The sequence below is a fragment of the Salvelinus namaycush genome, chromosome 41, assembly GCF_016432855.1.
Source record: "Salvelinus namaycush isolate Seneca chromosome 41, SaNama_1.0, whole genome shotgun sequence".
NCBI classification, from domain to species: domain Eukaryota; kingdom Metazoa; phylum Chordata; class Actinopteri; order Salmoniformes; family Salmonidae; genus Salvelinus; species Salvelinus namaycush.
In genome coordinates, this window is record NC_052347.1 from 21,368,514 (window position 1) to 21,390,215 (window position 21,702).

The 21,702-nt window shown below is 44.6% G+C and overlaps 1 protein-coding gene across 1 annotated transcript in view; it reads right to left on the bottom strand.

Annotated features, from left to right (window-relative positions):
* The window catches only part of LOC120034238 (speckle-type POZ protein-like), a 107,102-nt gene that overhangs the window by 12,572 nt on the left and 72,828 nt on the right, over positions 1-21,702 (bottom strand). The window contains exons 7-10 of the mRNA XM_038980721.1: positions 13,525-13,702; positions 8,272-8,327; positions 6,071-6,193; positions 769-911 (exon numbers count right to left, since the gene is read on the bottom strand). Coding sequence (XP_038836649.1) covers positions 769-911; positions 6,071-6,193; positions 8,272-8,327; positions 13,525-13,702 — 500 coding nt within the window. The remainder of the gene's footprint in view (positions 1-768; positions 912-6,070; positions 6,194-8,271; positions 8,328-13,524; positions 13,703-21,702) is intronic.

Below are 21,702 nucleotides of genomic sequence, written 5' to 3' on the forward strand. Positions count from 1 at the left end.
GTTAGGTATATAGCAAGAGTGTTTTGAGTGAGGGGTACAGTAGTGTGTGTGTTAGGTATATAGCAAGAGTGTTTTGAGTGAGTGGTACAGTAGTGTGTGTGTGTGTGTGAGGTATATAGAGAGAGTGATCTGAGTGAGGGGTACAGTAGTGTGTGTGTTAGGTATATAGCAAGAGTGTTTTGAGTGAGTGGTACAGTAGTGTGTGTGTGTGTGTGTGTGTGTGTTAGGTATATAGAGAGAGTGATCTGAGTGAGGGGTACAGTAGTGTGTGTGTTAGGTATATAACAAGAGTGTTTTGAGTGAGGGGTACAGTAGTGTGTGTGTTAGGTATACAGCAAGAGTGTTTTGAGTGAGGGGTACAGTAGTGTGTGTGTTAGGTATATAGCAAGAGTGTTTTGAGTGAGGGGTACAGTAGTGTGTGTGTTGGGTATATAGCAAGAGTGAGGGGTACAGTAGTGTGTGTGTTGGGTATATAGCAAGAGTGTTTTGAGTGAGGGGTACAGTAGTGTGTGTGTTAGGTATATAACAAGAGTGTTTTGAGTGAGGGGTACAGTAGTATGTGTGTTAGGTATACAGCAAGAGTGTTTTGAGTGAGGGGTACAGTATCGTGTGTTAGGTATATAGCGAGTGTTCTGATTGAGGGTTACAGTAACGGTATGTGCTAGGTATTTAGCGAGAGGGTTTTGAGTGAGAGCTACAGTACCGGTGTGTGTGTTTGAGTGAGGAGTATAGAATGAGAGAGGGGTGCAGTGTGTGTGTGCCACTCACTAGTTGATGAAGTCCACGGCCTGTGTTTTGAGTTGGTCTGCACTGTGCAGGTCTGCCAGGATGAGGATCTCTGCAGTGTTCTCCACAGACAGACTGGTGCACAGAGCATCCTCACACATCACCTTCAGCCTCTCCAGGGCATACTGACAGAGAGATGGGGGGGGGGGGGGAAGTAATACATTTGTACTTGCTATCTATCACCATTTACAATAGGAAATGCTGGACTGTGTAATGATTTCATGACATCAAATTGCTCCTGTCACATCAATGAAGCTAGTTTGACTTTGAGAGAGAGGGAGAGGGTTTGAAAAGGAGTGTTGACAGTGAGTGGTGGAGGTGGAGCGCGGGAACCAGGGAGAGAGCAGAGATCATGGTAGTGTGTAAACACTGAAAGGTGATTTATCTGACGTCCTGTTAAACCCTGGGTGTCCAACTCAACACACCACGGTACAGTACACCCACAGTGTAGACAAACACACACAACTCTGAGGCAGAAAGTCACTCACAAAAGGCCTGGCCACCGTCCACACACTGACAGATAGGCGAGTGTGTGATGTGCAAATGGGCACATCACATACACTACATGAACAAAAGTATGGACACCTGCACGTAAAACATCTCATTCCAAAATCATGGGCATTAATATGGAGTTGGTCCCCCCTTTGCTGCAATAACAGCCACTCTTCTGGGAAGGCTTTCCACTAGACGTTGGAACATTGCTGCAGGGACTTGCTTGTATTCAGCCACAAGAGCATTAGTGAGGTCGGGCATTGATGTTGGGCGATTAGGCCTGGCTCGCAGTCGGCGTTCCAATTCCTCCCAAAGGTTTTCGATGGGGTTGAGGTCATGGCTCTCTGCAGGCCAGTCAAGTTCTTCCACATCGATCTCAACAAACGATTCCTGTATGAACCTCGCTTTGTGCACTGGGACATCATTTTTTTTTTTCACCTTTATTTAACCAGGTAGGCTAGTTGAGAACAAGTTCTCATTTGCAACTGCGACCTGGCCAAGATAAAGCATAGCAGTGTGAACAGACAACAACACAGAGTTACACATGGAGTAAACAATAAACAGTAGAGTCAATAACACAGTAGGGGGGGGAAAATGAGTCTATATACATTGTGTGCAAAAGGCATGAGGAGGTAGGCAATAATAGGCCATAGGAGCAAATAATTACAATTTAGAAGATTAACACTGGAGTGATAAATCAGATGATCATGTGCAAGTAGAGATACTGATGTGCAAAAGAGCAGAAAAAGTAAATAAATAAAAACAGTAAGGGGATGAGGTAGGTAAATTGGGTGGGCTGTTTACAGATGGACTATGTACAGCTGCAGCGATCGGTTAGCTGCTCAGATAGCAGATGTTTAAAGTTGGTGAGGGAAATAAAAGTCTACAACTTCAAGGATTTTTGCAATTCGTTCCAGTCACAGGCAGCAGAGAACTGGAAGGAAAGGCGGCCAAATGAGGTGTTTGCTTTTGGGATGATCAGTGAGATATTCCTGCTGGAGCGCGTGCTACGGGTGGGTGTTGTTATCGTGACCAGTGAACTGAGATAAGGCGGAGCTTTACCTAGCATGGACTTATAGATGACCTGGAGCCAGTGGGTCTGGCGACGAATATGTAGCGAGGGCCAGCCGACTAGAGCATACAGGTCGCAGTGGTGGGTGGTATAAGGTGTTTTAGTAAAAAAACGGATGGCACTATGATAAACTGCATCTAGTTTGCCGAGTAGAGTATTGGAAGCTATTTTGTAGATGACATCGCCGAAGTCGAGGATCGGTAGGATAGTCAGTTTTACTAGGGTAAATTTGGCGGCGTGAGTGAAGGAGGCTTTGTTGCGAAATAGAAAGCCGATTCTTGATATGATTTTGGATTGGAGATGTTTAATATGTGTCTGGAAGGAGAGTTTACAGTCTAGCCAGACACCTAGGTATTTATAGATCTCCACATAATCTAGGTCGGAACCGTCCAGGGTGGTGATGCTAGTCGGGCGGGCGGGTGCAGGCAGCGAACGGTTGAAAAGCATGCATTTGGTTTTACTAGCGTTTAAGAGCAGTTGGAGGCCACGGAAGGAGTGTTGTATGGCATTGAAGCTCGTTTGGAGGTTAGATAGCACAGTGTCCAAGGAAGGGCCAGAAGTATACAGAATGGTGTCTGCGTAGAGGTGGATCAGGGAATCGCCCGCAGCAAGAGCAACATCATTGATATATACAGAGAAAAGAGTCGGCCCGAGAATTGAACCCTGTGGAGAACCCATAGAGACTGCCAGAGGACCGGACAACATGCCCTCCGATTTGACACACTGAACTCTGTCTGCAAAGTAGTTGGTGAACCAGGCAAGGCAGTCATCAGAAAAACCGAGGCTACTGAGTCTGCCGATAAGAATACGGTGATTGACAGAGTCGAAAGCCTTGGCCAGGTCGATGAAGACGGCTGCACAGTACTGTCTTTTATCGATGGCGGTTATGATATCATTTAGTACCTTGAGCGTGGCTGAGGTGCACCTGTGACCGGCTCGGAAACCAGATTGCACAGCGGAGAAGGTACGGTGGGATTCGAGATGGTCAGTGATCTGTTTATTAACTTGGCTTTCAAAGACCTTAGATAGGCAGGGCAGGATGGATATAGGTCTGTAACAGTTTGGGTCTAGGGTGTCTCCCCCTTTGAAGAGGGGGATGACCGCGGCAGCTTTCCAATCCTTGGGGATCTCAGACGATATGAAAGAGAGGTTGAACAAGCTGGTAATAGGGGTTGCGACAATGGCGGCGGATAGTTTCAGAAATAGAGGGTCTAGATTGTCAAGCCCAGCTGATTTGTATGGGTCCAGGTTTTGCAGCTCTTTCAGAACATCTGCTATCTGGATTTGGGTAAAGGAGAAGCTGGGGACGCTTGGGCGAGTAGCTGCGGGGGGGAGGCGGAGCTGTTGGCCGAGGTTGGAGTAGCCAGGTGGAAGGCATGGCCAGCCGTTGAGAAATGCTTGTTGAAGTTTTCGATTATCATGGATTTATCGGTGGTGACCGTGTTACCTAGCCTCAGTGCAGTGGGCAGCTGGGAGGATGTGCTCTTGTTCTCCATGGAATTTACAGTGTCCCAGAACTTTTTGGAGTTACAGCTACAGGATGCAAATTTCTGCTTGAAAAAGCTAGCCTTTGCTTTCCTGACTGACTGCGTGTATTGGTTCCTGACTTCCCTGAACAGTTGCATATCGCGGGGACTATTCGATGCTATTGCAGTCCGCCACAGGATGTTTTTGTGCTGGTCGAGGGCAGTCAGGTCTGGAGTGAACCAAGGGCTATATCTGTTCTTAGTTCTGCATTTTTTGAACGGGGCATGCTTATCTAAGATGGTGAGGAAGTTACTTTTAAAGAATGACCAGGCATCCTCAACTGACGGGATGAGGTCAATATCCTTCCAGGATACCCAGGCCAGGTCAATTAGAAAGGCCTGCTCGCAGAAGTGTTTTAGGGAGCGTTTGACAGTGATGAGGGGTGGTCGTTTGACCGCGGACCCGTAGCGGATACAGGCAATGAGGCAGTGATCGCTGAGATCCTGATTTAAAACAGCAGAGGTGTATTTGGAGGGCAAGTTGGTCAGGATAATGTCTATGAGGGTGCCCATGTTTACAGATTTAGGGTTGTACCTGGTGGGTTCCTTGATGATTTGTGTGAGATTGAGGGATTGTCATGTTGAAACAGAAAAGGGCCTTCCCCAAACTGTTGGCACAAATTTGGAAGCACAGAATAATTTAGAATGTCATTGTATGGTGTAGAGTTAAGATTTCCCTTTACTGGAACTAAGGGGCCTAGCCCGAACCATGGAAAACAGCCCCAGACCATTATTCCACCAAACTTTACAGTTGGCACTACGCATTGGGGCAAATAGCGTTCTCCTGGCATCCGCCAAACCCAGATTCGTCCGTCGGACTGCAAGATAGTGAAGCGTGAGTCATCACTCCAGAGAACGCTTTCCACTGCTCCAGAGTCCAATTGCAGCGAGCTTTACACCACTCCAGAAGATGCTAGGCTGCTCAGCCATGGAAACCCATTTCATGAAGCTCCTGACAAACAGTTTTTATGCTGACGTTGCTTCCAAAGGCAATTTGGAACTCGGTAGTGAGTGTTGCAACCGAGAGCAGACGATTTTTAAGCGCTACGAGCTTCAGCACTCCGTCCCATTCTATGAACTTGTGTGGCCTACCACTTCACGGCTGAGCCGTTGTTGCTCCTACACGTTTCCACTTCATAATAACAGCACTTACAGTTGACCAGGGGAGCTCTAGCAGGGCAGGAATTTGACAGACTGACTTGTTGGAAAGGTGGCATCCTATGACGGTGCCACGTTGAAAGTCACTGAGCTCTTCAGTAAGGCCATTCTACTGCCAATGTTTGTGTATGGAGATTGCATGGCTGTGTGCTTGATTTTATACACCTGTCAGAAACAGGTGTGGCTGAAATAGCCCAATCCACTAACTTGAAGGGGTGTCCACATACCTTTGTATATATAGTGTAGGTACCCACACACACGCAAAGCCCCAAAACATTGCTAATCTTCAGACTGCAGCCAGGAGGACTGAGGCTGGCGATTCAGGTGTGTGTGTGTGTGTGTGTGTGTGTGTGTGTGTGTGTGTGTGTGTGTGTGTGTGTGTGTGTGTGTGTGTGTGTGTGTGTGTGTGTGTATATTACATAAGAGCTGTACTATTGTGTAGCCAGAGAGGCTGCTGGGATAGCATCAGAGGGGTAAGGAGGACCTTAGTGAGACCTGGCCTTGGCCTCCAGTTATTCCAGCAGCTCCCTACAGAGTTACACACATGCACCGTTATTAAATAAATCACACACACTGCATGAGAAAAGAGAGGGAAGGAAATGAATGGGAGGAGAGGGGATGAATGCAGGGGATGAATGCAGTTAAGATGAGGGAGTGTCACAAAAGGAATCCTTGAGGAGCGAAGGGCAGCACTTAACACAAACAATGTGGGGTGTGTGTGTGTGTGTTCGCGCAACAACAGGCCTGGGGTCCTAGAAAATACAAAAATATGTTGACAGAAAACCAAGGAAGTTATGGAGGTTGAATTCTGCCACATTCAGTTCATTTATTTAGTCACATACACCTCACAAAGACCTAGCATCATTCTACACACAGGACCACTACATATGGTACATAGCATCACATACACCTCACACACATGAACATAACATACTGTACGCCAGAGAACATAACATGACATACTCACTCATCCATACAATATGATATCAGATACGATATACACACACCTCCTCATTCCTCCTCCACCCACACTAACCTTGTCAGCCGCAGCCAGCAGGTCGTCAGCCATCTTGTCCAGGTTGGGGGCTTTGCCTGTGTAGATGAAGCACATCATCTCCTTGAACACCTCGGGCTCCACATCGTTGATCTCCACACGGTTCTGGAGGAGGAGAGAAGAGACCCAGGGCAGTGCTCAGAGCCTATATTACCACAACTTCCCAACATCAGACCCATTATGAGCACTCCATTGACTGTGATCCTGTTCCAGCAGTCTTCCCATGATGCAGTCTGCTTAACTCATTTCAGATAGGTGAAGTTAATCTATCTACACTGAACAAAAATTGAAACGCAACATGTAAAATGCTGGTCCCATGTTTCATGGGCTGAAATATAAGATTCCAGAAATGTTCCATACACACACAAAGCTCATTTGTGCACAAAATTAGTTGACATTCCTGTTAGTGAGCATTTTTCCTTGGCCAAGACAATCCATCCACCTGACAGGTACGGCATATCAAGAAGTTGATTGAATAGCATGAACATTACACAGGTGCACCTTGTGCTGGGGACAATAAAGGCCACTCTAAAATGTACCGTTTTGTCACACAAAACAATGCTACAGATGTCTCAAGTTTTGAGGGAGCGTGCAATTAGCATGCTGACTGCAAGAATGTGCACCAGAGCTGTTGCCAGAGATTTGAATGTTCATTTCTCTACCATAAGCCACCTTAAATGCCGTTTTAGAGAATTTGGCAATACATCCAAAAGGCCTCACAACCGCAGACCACGTGTAACCACGCCAGCCCAGGACCTCCACATCTGGATTCTTCACCTGCGAGACAGTCAGGGGGGAAGAGGAAGGGGGTGCTGAGGAGTGTTTGTCTGCCTGTAATTCTGTAATAAAGCCCTTTTGTGGGGAAAAACTAATTCTGATTTGCTGGGCCTGGCTCCGCAGTAGGTGGGCCTATGCCCTCCCAGGCCCACCCATGGCTGCGCCCCGACCCAATCATGTGAAATCCATAGATCTGGGCCTAATGAATTTACTGATTTCCTTATGAACTGTAACTCTGTAAAATCGCTGCGTTTATATTTTTGCTCAGTATAGCTAATTTTACTATCTACTTTATCATTCATGTCACAAACCCACCATGTCTACACCCATAAAACACACACACCAAATAGTTGTGAGCAGACCAGAGCACCTCTGAAACAGTCTGAACACGTTCAACCCCAAAATTGAAAACGACATTTGAGATGTATTTTTTTCCCCCACAGTCGATTCCTGGAATTAATCCGGAGCATTCGTTCCCAACAAACGGTGCCTGCAGCCAACGGCAAGTGCTCTTTATCGCTCGTCGGCACGGTAACGGTAACCCTGAACCCTTTTCTCCGCTCCGAGAGGCAGAACAAGGCAGTAAACCAATTATGTTGCTGCTTTATCGTCGTCACGGCGACCTGAGGTATTTCAGCGGGGTCAGGCCGGGTTTACAGACAGCTCATAGGACATTAATGTTCCACTCTGGGCACTAACAAAACAGCACACTACAAATCAACCCATTACACATTAGCACAGACATACGTGTTTGTTTATCACCAACAAACACAAACATTCAGCATGTACAGAGAGTACATATGTGATCTTTCATGGTCTACCAACATACACACACAGACAGAGTCTACCAACACACACAGAGTCTACCAATACACACAAACAGGCACAAGTCTTGGCTATTATTGTGTTTATTTACAAACGCATTCATTCTCCCTCTATAGATTGTTGAATCTGTTTCCTCTATCATATGGGGACACATCCCTCCCCCTCTCCCTGATGAAGACGCCCACTTATATAGCAATTAAGATGTATTACCTCGCTGTGTGCTTTATAATATCGCCATTTGAGCAGAGCCCGCATCAATATTCTGCCAACACTGACGTTCAATCTCACCACCTCCCTATCAGATGAGCAGGACTCACCATGGCACGGGGCTCACACACACACACACACACACCTAGCAAGGATCTATTTTGGTCAAACTCCCACAAATCCTACAGTCACAGATCTTACAGTGAGCCTGCCAACTCCATGCAGACAGAGGCAACATTCTGGAAGGGTACAGTAACCGTGTAGACACATTCCTGTCTGAACTAGTGATGATGCAACAGAAAGAAAGATATGTGAAGATCCTCCCCACTGAGACACAGGACTGTTCAGGTCACAACACTGTCTACAACACTCACCTTTTTACTCTCCTCCATCTCGTGCTCAAACATGGCACTGAACACTGGCGATCGGGCTGGGGAGGGAGGGTAGAGAAAATACAATGCTTACTTACAGTTCAAGAAATGGGAGTTAAGAAAATATTTACTAAATAAACTCAAATAAAAAGTAACATAACGAGGCTATATACAGGGGGTACCGGTACCGAGTCAATGTGCGGGTGTACAGGTTAGTTGAGGTAATTTGTACATGGATAGATTGATAGAGCAAGTGAGCGAGAGAAGGAGAGAGAGAAGGAGAAAGAATAGTTTAGTTGGCTGATGTGTCTCCCATCTGTCTGTATCTGCCACAGGGGCAGTGTAAAGAATGACAGCCTCCTGTACACACCGTCCTGCTACTGCTACTCCCAAGGCCTAATGAAGCCATCTTCAATGAGTTTGACCAGCAGCACCAGCTCTCACTGAAGACTAGCAGGGCCATGAACCAGGAGATACAGGATGTGCCCCAAATGGCACCCTATTTCCTATATAGTGCACTATTTTTGACCAGGGTAGCTCACTAGGGAATAGGATGTAATTTGGGACACACTAAACCACATAGCGTTGTTTAATTCATCAGAGATTTGTCAGAGAGAGAGAGAGATGGAGAAATCCTACCCCACAGCAGCACACAATTAAAATGGCTCAAAATGACTTAATAATTGACAACCATTCCCATTCTCCACAGGAAGACAGTTTCCCCCTCTAAATCATCATGGTTTCATAGTCTACATGTGTTTTTCTAAAAAAGAAATGGGATTCCTCTCTATGACAGTATGAGACTAGTGTGCTTGGGAGTAGGACACCTGGAATGTTGTTCCACAGCTGAGAGTTGTTTTGTTGTGAGTGTTGTTCCATAGCTGAGAGTTGTTTTGTTGTGAGCGTTGTTCCATAGCTGAGAGTTGTTTTGTTGTGAGCGTTGTTCCACAGCTGAGAGTTGTTTTGTTGTGAGCGTTGTTCCATAGCTGAGAGTTGTTTTGTTGTGAGCGTTGTTCCATAGCTGAGAGTTGTTTTGTTGTGAGTGTTGTTCCATAGCTGAGAGTTGTTTTGTTGTGAGCGTTGTTCCATAGCTGAGAGTTGTTTTGTTGTGAGTGTTGTTCCATAGCTGAGAGTTGTTTTGTGAGCGTTGTTCCACAGCTGAGAGTTGTTTTGTTGTGAGTGTTGTTCCACAGCTGAGAGTTGTTTTGTTGTGAGTGTTGTTCCACAGCTGAGAGTTGTTTTGTTGTGAGCGTTGTTCCATAGCTGAGAGTTGTTTTGTTGTGAGCGTTGTTCCATAGCTGAGAGTTGTTTTGTTGTGAGTGTTGTTCCACAGCTGAGAGTTGTTTTGTTGTGAGCGTTGTTCCATAGCTGAGAGTTGTTTTGTTGTGAGTGTTGTGCCATAGCTGAGAGTTGTTTTGTTGTGAGCGTTGTTCCATAGCTGAGAGTTGTTTTGTTGTGAGCGTTGTTCCATAGCTGAGAGTTGTTTTGTTGTGAGTGTTGTTCCATAGCTGAGAGTTGTTTTGTTGTGAGCGTTGTTCCATAGCTGAGAGTTGTTTTGTTGTGAGCGTTGTTCCACAGCTGAGAGTTGTTTTGTTGTGAGTGTTGTTCCACAGCTGAGAGTTGTTTTGTTGTGAGCGTTGTTCCACAGCTGAGAGTTGTTTTGTTGTGAGTGTTGTTCCATAGCTGAGAGTTGTTTTGTTGTGAGTGTTGTTCCATAGCTGAGAGTTGTTTTGTTGTGAGCGTTGTTCCATAGCTGAGAGTTGTTTTGTTGTGAGCGTTGTTCCATAGCTGAGAGTTGTTTTGTTGTGAGTGTTGTTCCATAGCTGAGAGTTGTTTTGTTGTGAGTGTTGTTCCATAGCTGAGAGTTGTTTTGTTGTGAGTGTTGTTCCATAGCTGAGAGTTGTTTTGTTGTGAGTGTTGTTCCACAGCTGAGAGTTGTTTTGTTGTGAGCGTTGTTCCACAGCTGAGAGCTGTTTTGTTGTGAGCGTTGTTCCATAGCTGAGAGTTGTTTTGTTGTGAGTGTTGTTCCATAGCTGAGAGTTGTTTTGTTGTGAGCGTTGTTCCATAGCTGAGAGTTGTTTTGTTGTGAGTGTTGTTCCATAGCTGAGAGTTGTTTTGTTGTGAGCGTTGTTCCATAGCTGAGAGTTGTTTTGTGTGAGTGTTGTGCCATAGCTGTGTGAGGGTATTATAGAGAGGCAGTGCCGAGCTCGTTCTGCAGTAGACAGAGAGAGAGAAGCACCACACACTGTTTTAGATCACATGACCAATAAGAAGCCAATTTAAAGCGTTCCGCTCAGCCAGCACACACACTTCCACAGCCCTTTTGATCCTGCTCTGTCCGTCTCTAACAGCGATTAACGGCCCGGAGAGTTGTCACAGGAACGGTGGTGGAGAGGGAGAACAATGAGGGGAGTGGGTGTCACCTAACCCAGGTAGCGGAGGAAGCGAGGGAGAAGGAGAAAATGAGAGAGGGAGGTGCAGACAGCCAGATGAGGGGGTGGAGAGAGAGAGTGCAGACCCCAATGCCACAGTAGCACACAATTAAAATGTCTCAAAATGACTGGATAATTGACAGCCATTCCCATTCTCCACAGGGAGAGTTCCTCAAAGTTTCAGTCAGATACTCAGTCATGGGGCTCTCTTTGCAGCTGCAATTAAAAGCCTGCTCTTTGGCAATTCCAACTTCTAAAAGCCAGCACTCCACTAATTTCCAACCCTGGCGCAAGGGTTGGTAATTTACCTGTCTTATATCAGCTCGCGTGCGCTGCGGTGGGAGGAGTGGAAATATTTGGGGTGTCTTTAAATACGTGTGCCAATGTCCCAACTTCAAGCAGTGCTTCTGGTGATATTTAAGACTCACCAAAAGCTGGATTTTCTGGTAATGCAATTGGTTATAGCATTGATTTGGTCCGTGGAGGCTCACAGTAGCATAATCAGTAGCCTATAAGCAATGTTTTATAAAAAATAGCATGAGCATCAAAACAGTCAGACATTCACGTTTTTTCTTTACATTTTTATCCATGCAGCTACTGTGATAAGTTTGGACTCATTAGGCCTATGTGCGATGCCCATGGAATGAAAGGTGTCAGTGACTGTAGGAAGTCACTTTAGGAAAATTAAGTTATTGCAATAGACTGCTTGTGTTTTTCCTTTATCATTTTGACAAAAAAAATCCATCTTCCACTTTTATCTGAACCTAAATGTCAAATTACGGAAATTTCGTTCGCTGTCCTTGGTGCTGAATCCGCACGTAGCCTGCTAATTTGTTTACATTTTACGTGGCAAAGTCACTAACCGGCCATATCAACAGCGATGGTAGACCTATCTTATTATAACGTTTGGGCAATGTCCATGGCTGTTAGCACAATGTGTGTAGACGAATATTTCCATATTGAAGCCAATATCAAAAAATACATTGGCTATGTTTGTTCTAACTAGGCCTATTGTATGGTTAGTGTATACTATTTAATAAACTATATTCAATGGATAGGACAAACATTCATGCCTCCGGCCAAAGAGCCCTAAGTCTACGTGTGCACACATTGCCTTACGCTCATGGAACGAGAGATGTGATTTATGTTATCATGCTTCTGACCCAATCCTGTTTAGAAATATTGTTGTTAGTAAAATATAAAAATAAAAGTGCTTTGTTTTTTGCTTAAAACCCAACTTATTTGAAAGATTCACCATCTATGGATTTATGGCAGGGATAGGAAACTTTGATGGGGCTGGGGGGCCCCCAAAAATCTAAACTTATCATGAGGGGCCACGGTTGCTTGAGGGTCTGCAAGTAGAACATTTTGAGAATGACAGATCTATAACTCACATTTTTATAATTGCTGATAAACACATTTAGAAATGGCACCTTGTGTATTCTACTTTTCTAACTCGCAACAGTAAGTTGAGACCCCAACTACTATTTCTGTAGAAGTGCAAATATGATCTGTAAGATGGTACCATTATGTTTATAAAACATGACATTTACCAGTAGTATAACAGTGAGTGGACATTCGCCCTCTCTATTTTGGATCTTTATCCAGCTCCTTTAAGTATGGATGTTTGTAAAACCCTACATAGTCCACGTTTTCTCTGTATGATATGCCCACGTGGAGCAATTATGGTGCCTTCAACTCAAAATGTAAACATAGCGTATATAAAACAAGTTGCTGTGTAGTATTTATTTTTTTATTGTAATTTCACCCCCTTTTTCTCCCCAATTTCAATCTTGTCTCATTGCTGCAACTCCCCAACGGCTCACGAGAGGCGAAGGTCGAGTCATGCGACCTCCGAAACATGACCCGCCAAGCAGCGCTTTTAACACCTGCTCGCTTAACCCGGAAGCCAGGTGCACCCATGTGTCGGAGGAAACACCATTCAACTGACGACCGAAGTCAGCCTGGTGGCGCCCGGCCCGCCACAAGGAGTGGCAAGAGCGCAATGAGCCAAGTAAAGCCGACCCGGCCAAACCCTCCCCTAACACGGACGACGCTGGGCCAATTGTGCGCCGCACTATGGGACTCCCGGTCACGGCCGGTTGTGACAGCCTGGGATCAAACCCCAGGCTGTGATGCAGTGCCTTAGACCGCTGCGCCACTCCTGCTGTTTAGTTATAAGAATTATACACTTTCTTTTTAGGCCTTATCGATAGCCAAGTGAATTTTGTCTTGCTTATTGACTATGTTTGGCATGACCACACTGCAATTTACAGTAGGCCTAGCCCCTATATCAGTGTGAATGTTATAGCCTATTTTTAATAATGTATTTCCATATTAAAGCAATGCAATTAAAACAATGTGGAATGCAAACATGTTGAAAATATTTTGCAAATATGGGGAAGGATATTTAACGAACTAGGCTATAACGGACTAATATTCTAATTGGAGTTGATGACAACGCTATACATAAAATACTAAACAAACAACTTAAAGCAACTACACATTTAGCCATGGAGCTCGTTCCAATTGGTCAGTGTGGGGCCAAACCTCGACACACCCACAATGTTTTTTATAAGTCCAGACCTTTCGCTCCACTGCCAGCTACTGTGGCCATAATTCTGGTTGTGAAAATTAGAAAAATATTTCTAATACTACCGCCAGCGCTAAGATTTAACATTGCGTTGGGTTTGTTACAATAGAGCCCATAGAGCCCATAGTCTGTGTTTCTGTCATTGATGTGTCAATATCTGTAAGAACTCGGTCAGGTGTTCTGTGTGGTCAGTATGCACGTGCGTGGCGTGCGAGACAAAAGTAGTCTTACCTGCCAGGATGGCTTTGTGTGCCTGGAACTCCTGTCCCGCCACACACAGGGAGCAGTCAGTAAAGCGGGAGTGTTCCCACAGCCCTCCCAGCTCATCGGCCAGCCTGCAGTCTGGCACCTTCACCATGTTCATAGTGTTCTGACCTGAGATGTTCACAGAGTCCTGCACCACACTCACCTACAGGGAGGGAGAGATAGACGGAGAGACAGGAGACGAGAGAGAAAATGAGAAAGAGAGAAAAAGAATGAGAAAAATAAATGTAGAAAAGAAAAAAGAAAGACGGAGAAAGGGAAGATCAGTCAGTCAGTCTACTCACACTGTATACATGACAGCAACCAACAGACAGACATCAGTGGTATTAGACCGTCTATCACCTTACACCTTCTAATGGACAAATCAAACACACACACACATCAAATCATATACAGGAAGATCAGCCACTAACAGACGATCTCTGCCACACCAATCAATACATCAACCGTTAAACAAAGCTGCCATGCAAACACACACCTCCAAGAATTAACGGTGTGCTCTGCTCATTTACCACATCCACTCAAACAAGACACTAAACAGGGACTTGACTCAGTCTATTAATCATTAGGGTGTGTGTGTATATATTCTCCATGCTGGCTTAGCCACCTGTTCAAGACAACATCGAACGTACTAATTTATCTCACTACAGGACAGCGTGCGCCCCACACACAGTCTTGTACAACTAACCTTGTTGGGACACCAAATGTAGTACCATTCAATATCCTATTTTCCCTCCTAACCTTAACACCAATTCTAACCTTAACCCCCTAGAAATAGCATCTGACCTTGTGGGGAATAACAAAATGTCCTCAGTTTTTGTTCGTTTACTGTTCTTGTGGGGACTTCTGGTCCCCACAAGTATAGTTAAACACGTCCACACACACTCCTATTAGGTTATCAGTAACCATTAAAACCACAAAAGTAAAAGAACCAAACATCGCACAATAATTTCCAAGAAGAATCCAAACATTTTAAAGCAGCATTCCTAAGACACTGAAACGGTTCCCCAAAAAATATGTTTTTTCATTGTCACTAAAACTGTTCCTAGAAAAAGCTGCGTCACGGCCACAAACTCCCAAATGCATCCCAGTAAGGTGACCTTGCTACTGTCTGTTCAGACAGGGAGGGATGGAGGCTGCCCCCCATGAAAACACCCTCCCTGTCCCCCTCTCTGTCTGTTCAGACAGGGAGGGATGGAGGCTGCCCCCCATGAAAACACCCTCCCTGTCCCCCTCTCTGTCTGTTCCTCTCTCCGTTCCTCTGTCCGCCCATCTGACTCAGGCAGAGACGAAAGGGGAGAAAAACACACAATGAAAAAGTGTGTGGCAAGCAGGAAATTGAATGTCAAGGACCCTTGTTTGCTCCTGATGGAGGTGTAAGTGTTAGCCTGGAGGGGAGAGAAAGACAGGGCGGGAGGGTTAGACATGGAGAATAAAAGACGGGGAGAAAAAAGGCAGGACAGGGTGACAGACAGAAATAATAGGAGGGTATAGGATCCCAAGGAGGAAATAGACTCTCATCAACACAAGCTCATTTCCTGTGATGACATTACAGGGACACAGTACAAAGAAATGGTGATGTTGAGAGGAAAGCATTGTGACCACGAGTATTGTGTATCACTGTGTGTGTGGCACAGTCTGGTACCCACAGCTGGCTCCATAAATCACACTCCAGGGGGACTTTAGTATGAATGATGTACATCCATCTCCACACACACACACACTCACAAGGCACTCATAAGACACTGATTAGCAACTCATACAAGGACTGGGAGAGACAGACATGGGTGGAGGAGAGATGAAGATTGAGATGAGAGCGAAGGAGAAAGAAGACAGTATAGGAGGTAGATTAAAAGAGGTAAACTGGAGACTGAGTAAGAGGGAGATACCAGGTAAGTCAACAGACAGCACTGGATCTGTTGAGATGCACTCTGTATGACAGGTAAACTGGAGACTGAGTAAGAGGGAGATAACAGGTAAGTCAACAGACAGCACTGGATCTGTTGAGATGCACTCTGTATGACTGGTAAACTGGAGACTGAGTAAGAGGGAGATAACAGGTAAGTCAACAGACAGCACTGGATCTGTTGAGATGCACTCTGTATGACTGGTAAACTGGAGACTGAGTAAGAGGGAGATAACAGGTAAGTCAACAGACAGCACTGGGTCTGTTGAGATGCACTCTGTATGACTGGTAAACTGGAGACTGAGTAAGAGGGAGATAACAGGTAAGTCAACAGACAGCTTTGGGTCTGTTGAGATGCACTCTGTATGGTCGCGTCTCAAATAGCGCCCTATTCCCTGTATAGTGCTCAACTTTTGACTGTAGGGAATAGGGTGCCAATTGGGCACTCATTATATATAGTGGTAAATACAGATGGAAGTGTTTCTGTTTCATGTGTGTCTGTTGGTATGAATAAGCATGGCGGTGCACTCAGCCGCTGTATGGCACGGCTAGCCACGCTAGGCTAATCACACTGGCTAACCTGGCCCATTATTCCATCATCTAACCAGGTGGAAACAACACTTTGCTGTAGCTCTGCAGCTAGCTCCTATTTACACACACTGACTGAACTACTCTCGGTCTTCACCCCTCTGTCATGTTCTCCTGTCATCATCATCATCTTCATCACCAGCATGTTTAACAATCATCAGCACCATCATCCTCGTCAGCAAGGCCGTATATTACTGTATCATTATGGTGGCGATGTTCATTAACTTTTGATATAGGGGGCAGCATTTTCACTTTTGGATGAATTGCGTGCCCATAGTGAACTGCCTCCTACTCTGTCCCAGATACTAATATATGCATATTATTATTACTATTGGATATAAAACACTCTGAAGTTTCTAAAACTGTTTGAATGATGTCTGTGAGTATAACAGAACTCATATGGCAGGCAAAAACCTGAGAAAAAATCCAAACAGGAAGTGAGAATTCTGAGGCTGGTCGATTTTCAACTCATCGCCTATTCAATTCCCTGTAATATATGGATCTGTTTGCACTTCCTACGCCTTTCACTAGATGTCAACAGTCTGTAGAACGCTGAATGAAGCCTATACTGTGATGTGGGACCGGATGGGAGGTGTTTTAGTCAGTGGTCTGGCAGATTGCCAGTTCTTGGTCATGCGCATTCCTCATGATATCGCCATGCGTTCTATTACTTATAGAGACTGAAAAGAATTCTCCGGTTGGAACCTTATTGGATATAAATGATAACATCCTGAAGATTGATTCTCTACTAAGTTTGACCCGTTTATTCGACTTGTAATATAACTTTTGAAGTTTTCGTCCAACGTTTGCCTGCATCTGCGCGAGCGTTTGGACACGTGTACTACACATGCTAGCAAAAGTAGCTAATTGGACATAAGTAATGGACATTATCGAACAAAACAACAATTTATTGTGGAACTAGGATTCCTGGCAGTGCATTCTGATGAACATAATCAAAGGGAATATTTATGATATAATTTTGTATTTTTCTGTTGACTCCAACATGGTGGAGAAATTTGTTAAAGCTGAGCACCGTCTCAGATTATTGCATGGTGTGCTTTTTACGTAAAGTTTTTTTTAAATCTGACACAGCGGTTGCATTAAGAACAAGTGCATCTTTAATTCTGTGTAAAACATGTATCTTTCATCAAAGTTTATGATGACTATTTCTGTTATTTGACGTGGCTCTCTGCAATTACTCCGGATATTTTGGAGGCATTTCTGAACATGGCGCCAATGTAAACCGAGATTTGTGGATATAAATATGCACATTATCGAACAAAACATAAATGTATTGTGTAACATGATGTCCTATGAGTGTCATCTGATGAAGATCATCAAAGGTTAGTGATTAATTTTATCTCTATTTCTGCTTTTTGTGACTACTATCTTTTGCTGGGAAAATGGCTGTGTTTTTCTGTGGCTATGTACTGAGCTAACATAACTGTTTGGTGTGCTTTCCCCGTTAATCCTTTTTGAAATCAGACATGTTGGCTGGATGTGTAGCTTTAATTTGGTGTCTTTCATGTGTGATTTCATGACAGATTGATTTTTATAGTAATATATTTGAATTTGGCGCGCTACATTTTTTCTGGATTTTGGCCAAGTGGGATGCTACCGTCCCACCTATCCCAGAGAAGTTAATGGCCTTAACCCCTGACCTGCTGGTTTCTCTATTGAATCACAGCAGCCCTCTTGATCTCTGCAGACCAGACAGTTGCTATGGAATCTCAGAGCCCAGAAGATTCATTCATTTATGCGTCAGTCTCTTTTACTCCTCTACGTGTCTGTTTATTGATTTACAGTACGCCATGCGTGAAATAGTCCTGAAAAAATGTGCAAATCAAGGTCATTAAGTTACGGAACACTTTCTTTTCCCTCCACTGTGTCTTATGTTCAAGATGAGACTTTCTCTGATCAATCCAGAGCAGACTGGGTCACACACACGTACGCACACCTTTCCTCAGCTCTGCCTTAATAGGTGTGTGATCTTTTAAACTTGTCGTCTGAACCCCCGAGCGCAGAACTCATCAGCAGCTTTTTATAATGCATGACTGGCCCTTCCTCCGCTCTCTCTCCAGCCGCTCTCCAGTCAACCAGAGTAAACAGCTCTGCTCAAGACACACAAACTATATTGATTGCAAACACACTGTCTTTATAAACATACTTTCCTCAGAGGTATCAGCAATCCCCAAAATAAGGCCACACACATCTAAAAGCCCACACTCACACATGCAGACATTAAACCAAATTACTTAAATCTAGGCGCTTAACTGGGGCAAAACATACCAGTCAACCCTGCTGGCAACCCATTAAAGCTTCATAGCGGATGAGCCAAATTATTCCCCTACTTTATTAGATGGTGAGTGACAGTTAACACTACTGATGAGCATTCCATTGAGTCCGTGGAGACACCATTCACACCAGGGTACTGGACTAGATCTACAGTTGATATTTCAGCAAACCAGCCTGCACCTGCACCCGTCCGCCACAGACGTTTTTGAGTGGATCGACACAGAGACGGGGGCAGAGGCATATTTCATGCATGATTTGAAGTCAAGCTGGTGAACGACGCGCACGAGAGAGCGGACCGGAGCCACAGCAGCCAGTTTCCCATTGTTTCGGAGCCATGTGTTACTGTTGTCTCGCCAGCCTTGTTCTTCCACAGAGACAAACAACTGCCTGGGTGGCAGAGAGAAGTGCAGACACACGGATGCAGGAAAACAGGCAGGCCAGCCATTCAGGTCCCTTGAAACTAGTTGTGTTTTCTCTGCTGGAAGATCACAGAGACACTAAACTGATAGCTTTGAGACGGAGGCCCGATTTAACAGCGCTTGAAGGAAACGACCTGGAGGAGCACGGGAGAAAGACCATTACTTGGTGCTTCATTTTTTATAAGAAGAACTAAAGGGGCTTTTTGATTGGGTTTAAAGATCTGTTGATGTTGTTGCGTCAAGGTGAAACTTGTTCTCAACCTGAATGAGGTGGTCTAGAAACTAGGGTTTCTAAATACCCTCGTACGATAATACCGTTTTAAGCAAATTTGAATATTTGTACATTTTATATAAATACATGCAGTCAACTTGTGCACTAGGTAATAGACAAAGCAGACTACATTCATTATTTTGACTGTTAGATTATTTTTCATTATGAAGCTTACCAGGACTTGTTTTCCAAAACAGCTGTCACGTGTGTTTGTTTATAAAGAAGCACAATGAGCAAAACGGGAGCTTCTTGAGGCCAGTCACTCCTTGCAGCGCAACTGGAGAAAGGTGATCAAGTTATACTTGTATGATATTCACTACTAATGTTTGCCAGCTATATATCTTATAACTATTAAGTTAATTATCTAAGATGGGACAAATTCTCTCCAGCTAGGTTGTGCTAAACGGCTAACGTTAGCTTGAAATATCAAGCTTCTTGTAACAGAAGAGTAAATCCCCTCCTGGATTAAGATCCCTGCTGACTAATATTTATTTTGTGTGTTTTGAGATACTTGCAAACTTGTATGAGCTGGGTTGATGGTCTTAGCACTCGTTAGCATTTACTTAACCGCTAAGGGGATTCCTTTGTACCTGTTAGCAATTTGTTAGCATTCTGGTATGCTAACAAAACACGCCCCTTGTGTGCACTACCGGTAAGACCGCCTATCCCGGGAAGGCACAAGCACGGTATGAAGGTATGCAAATCTGGATACCGCCTAACCCAACTAGGAACAGATAGACGTGAGGTCAACGTTGATACGCTGCGGACACAGCGAAATGGTGAAAACCCAGTAGATTTCATTTGTACCTTTATTTAACTAGACAAGTCAGTTAAGAACACATTCTTACTTTCAATGACGGCCTAGGAACACTGGGTTAACTGCCTTGTTCAGGGGCAGAACCACAGATTTTTACCTTGTCAGCTCGGGGATTCGATCTTGCAACCTTTCGGTTACTGGTCCAACGCTCTAACCACTAGGCTGCCTGCCGCCCCATGAGGATCAGATGAGGATCAACATGAAACAAAGGCACTTTTCTCCTCTCTCACCTTCTCTCCATCTATCACTATTCATCTGTCCATCTCAGTTACTGGTTCTCTATTTGGAAAAAGCCACGGGATGGTTCTTCCAATATTCAAAAATATTTATTCAAACTTTTTCAATAAATGTTCATATTTGTAGCTACTTTTTAAGTTGTTACCTGCAGTCCACTTGTGCAATACGTTAAGAGATAAAGCAGATTGCTTTCTTCATTTCACCTGTCACATTTTAAACGATGAAGCTTATCGTAGTTCCCCAGAACACTTGAGCCAGTCACGTGTTTGTTTATAAACAGCACACCGGGAGAAAGCCATGTGGTGAATCCATAGCATTCTATCAGTGAGTCTCTGTTGTGCAGCGCACATGAGGTGATGAACTTACACGTATGTGCAATTCACTACTCAATGTTCTCCATCAGATATCTTAGAATGGCTTTCTGACAGAAGTCAAAGATCTCTGGATGAGTTATTTTTTCCCCTGTGCTTCCTACTAGTGTTTTCCCCCCTCCATTCTCCTCCCATCTGGTCCATGTACACATGCTGCTCTTCCTTCAGAAAAGCAAGCATCACAACTTTGTTCATTTGCACAATTTATCTTGTTCACTTTCGCTTGTAAATGTCCATACAGATCGAAAATGATATCCGGTAGCTAGTAGCTATGCTTGTATAACTTTATGAGCTGGGTTTGCCAGTCTTACCAATTATTTTGTCCTTTTTTGCCCGTTAGCATTTAGCTTTGTGATTTCACTATTATAGTAGTTTGTGCTAATTTTGTTAGCATTCTGGTAATACAGGCCCAATGGGCTTTTCTTGCGTTTTTAGCACTTGCCTTGTGTGCTATGCCGGTTATACTGTAAAGCCTGGTATATGAGAAGGGCGATATGACAACATGAAAATCTGGATACCGCCCAAGCCTACTCCGAACCCTGTTACATCTTTTCTCAAACCATTTCCACCCTCATACACCCATCTTCCATCCTTCCCATTCTTTCTCTGTCTATCCTCCCTAACCAAGTCTCTCACTTTGTGTCTCAGTCTCACTGAGCCTCTACACATCTCCCCGTCTCAGTTTTGGGGAGGTGTTTGAGGCGAGAAAGGGAGGTGTGTAGAGAGGTAGATAGGGGTGAAGAGAGCAGCTGGAGCATCTGCCGCAGTCTCCTCTGACAGCAGCGTGGCATATGGCAAGGCCCTGTGAAGGATGGGCGCTGTCACCCGGCAAAGTGCTTACCCACAGACAGCCAGGAGGGGGGGGGGGACCAAGAGAGAGCGAGAGAGAAAGAGCAGGAGTAAGAGGAGGAAACAGCTGAACATCAGCACCCACCTCATTTATTCACACACTCCCTTAGAGGAGACGGTGGAGATAAAAAGAGGAGAGGAAGATAGAAAGAAAGCTCTGTGGATACAAAGAGGCTGCAGGGTGGTTAGGATGAGACTAGAAGCACTATTGTATCATCACTGTTAAGAGTTATGCTGGGGTAGAATGAGAAAACCCTTCAGTGGTTCATTCACTCCCTGAGGTGACAGAGTGGCTGAAAAAGATGGAGGCTACCTGAAACAAGCCAATCATGCCCACCAGCATGATTACCACTGACTTACCAATTTAGGATGACTGACAGAGTATCCGAAAG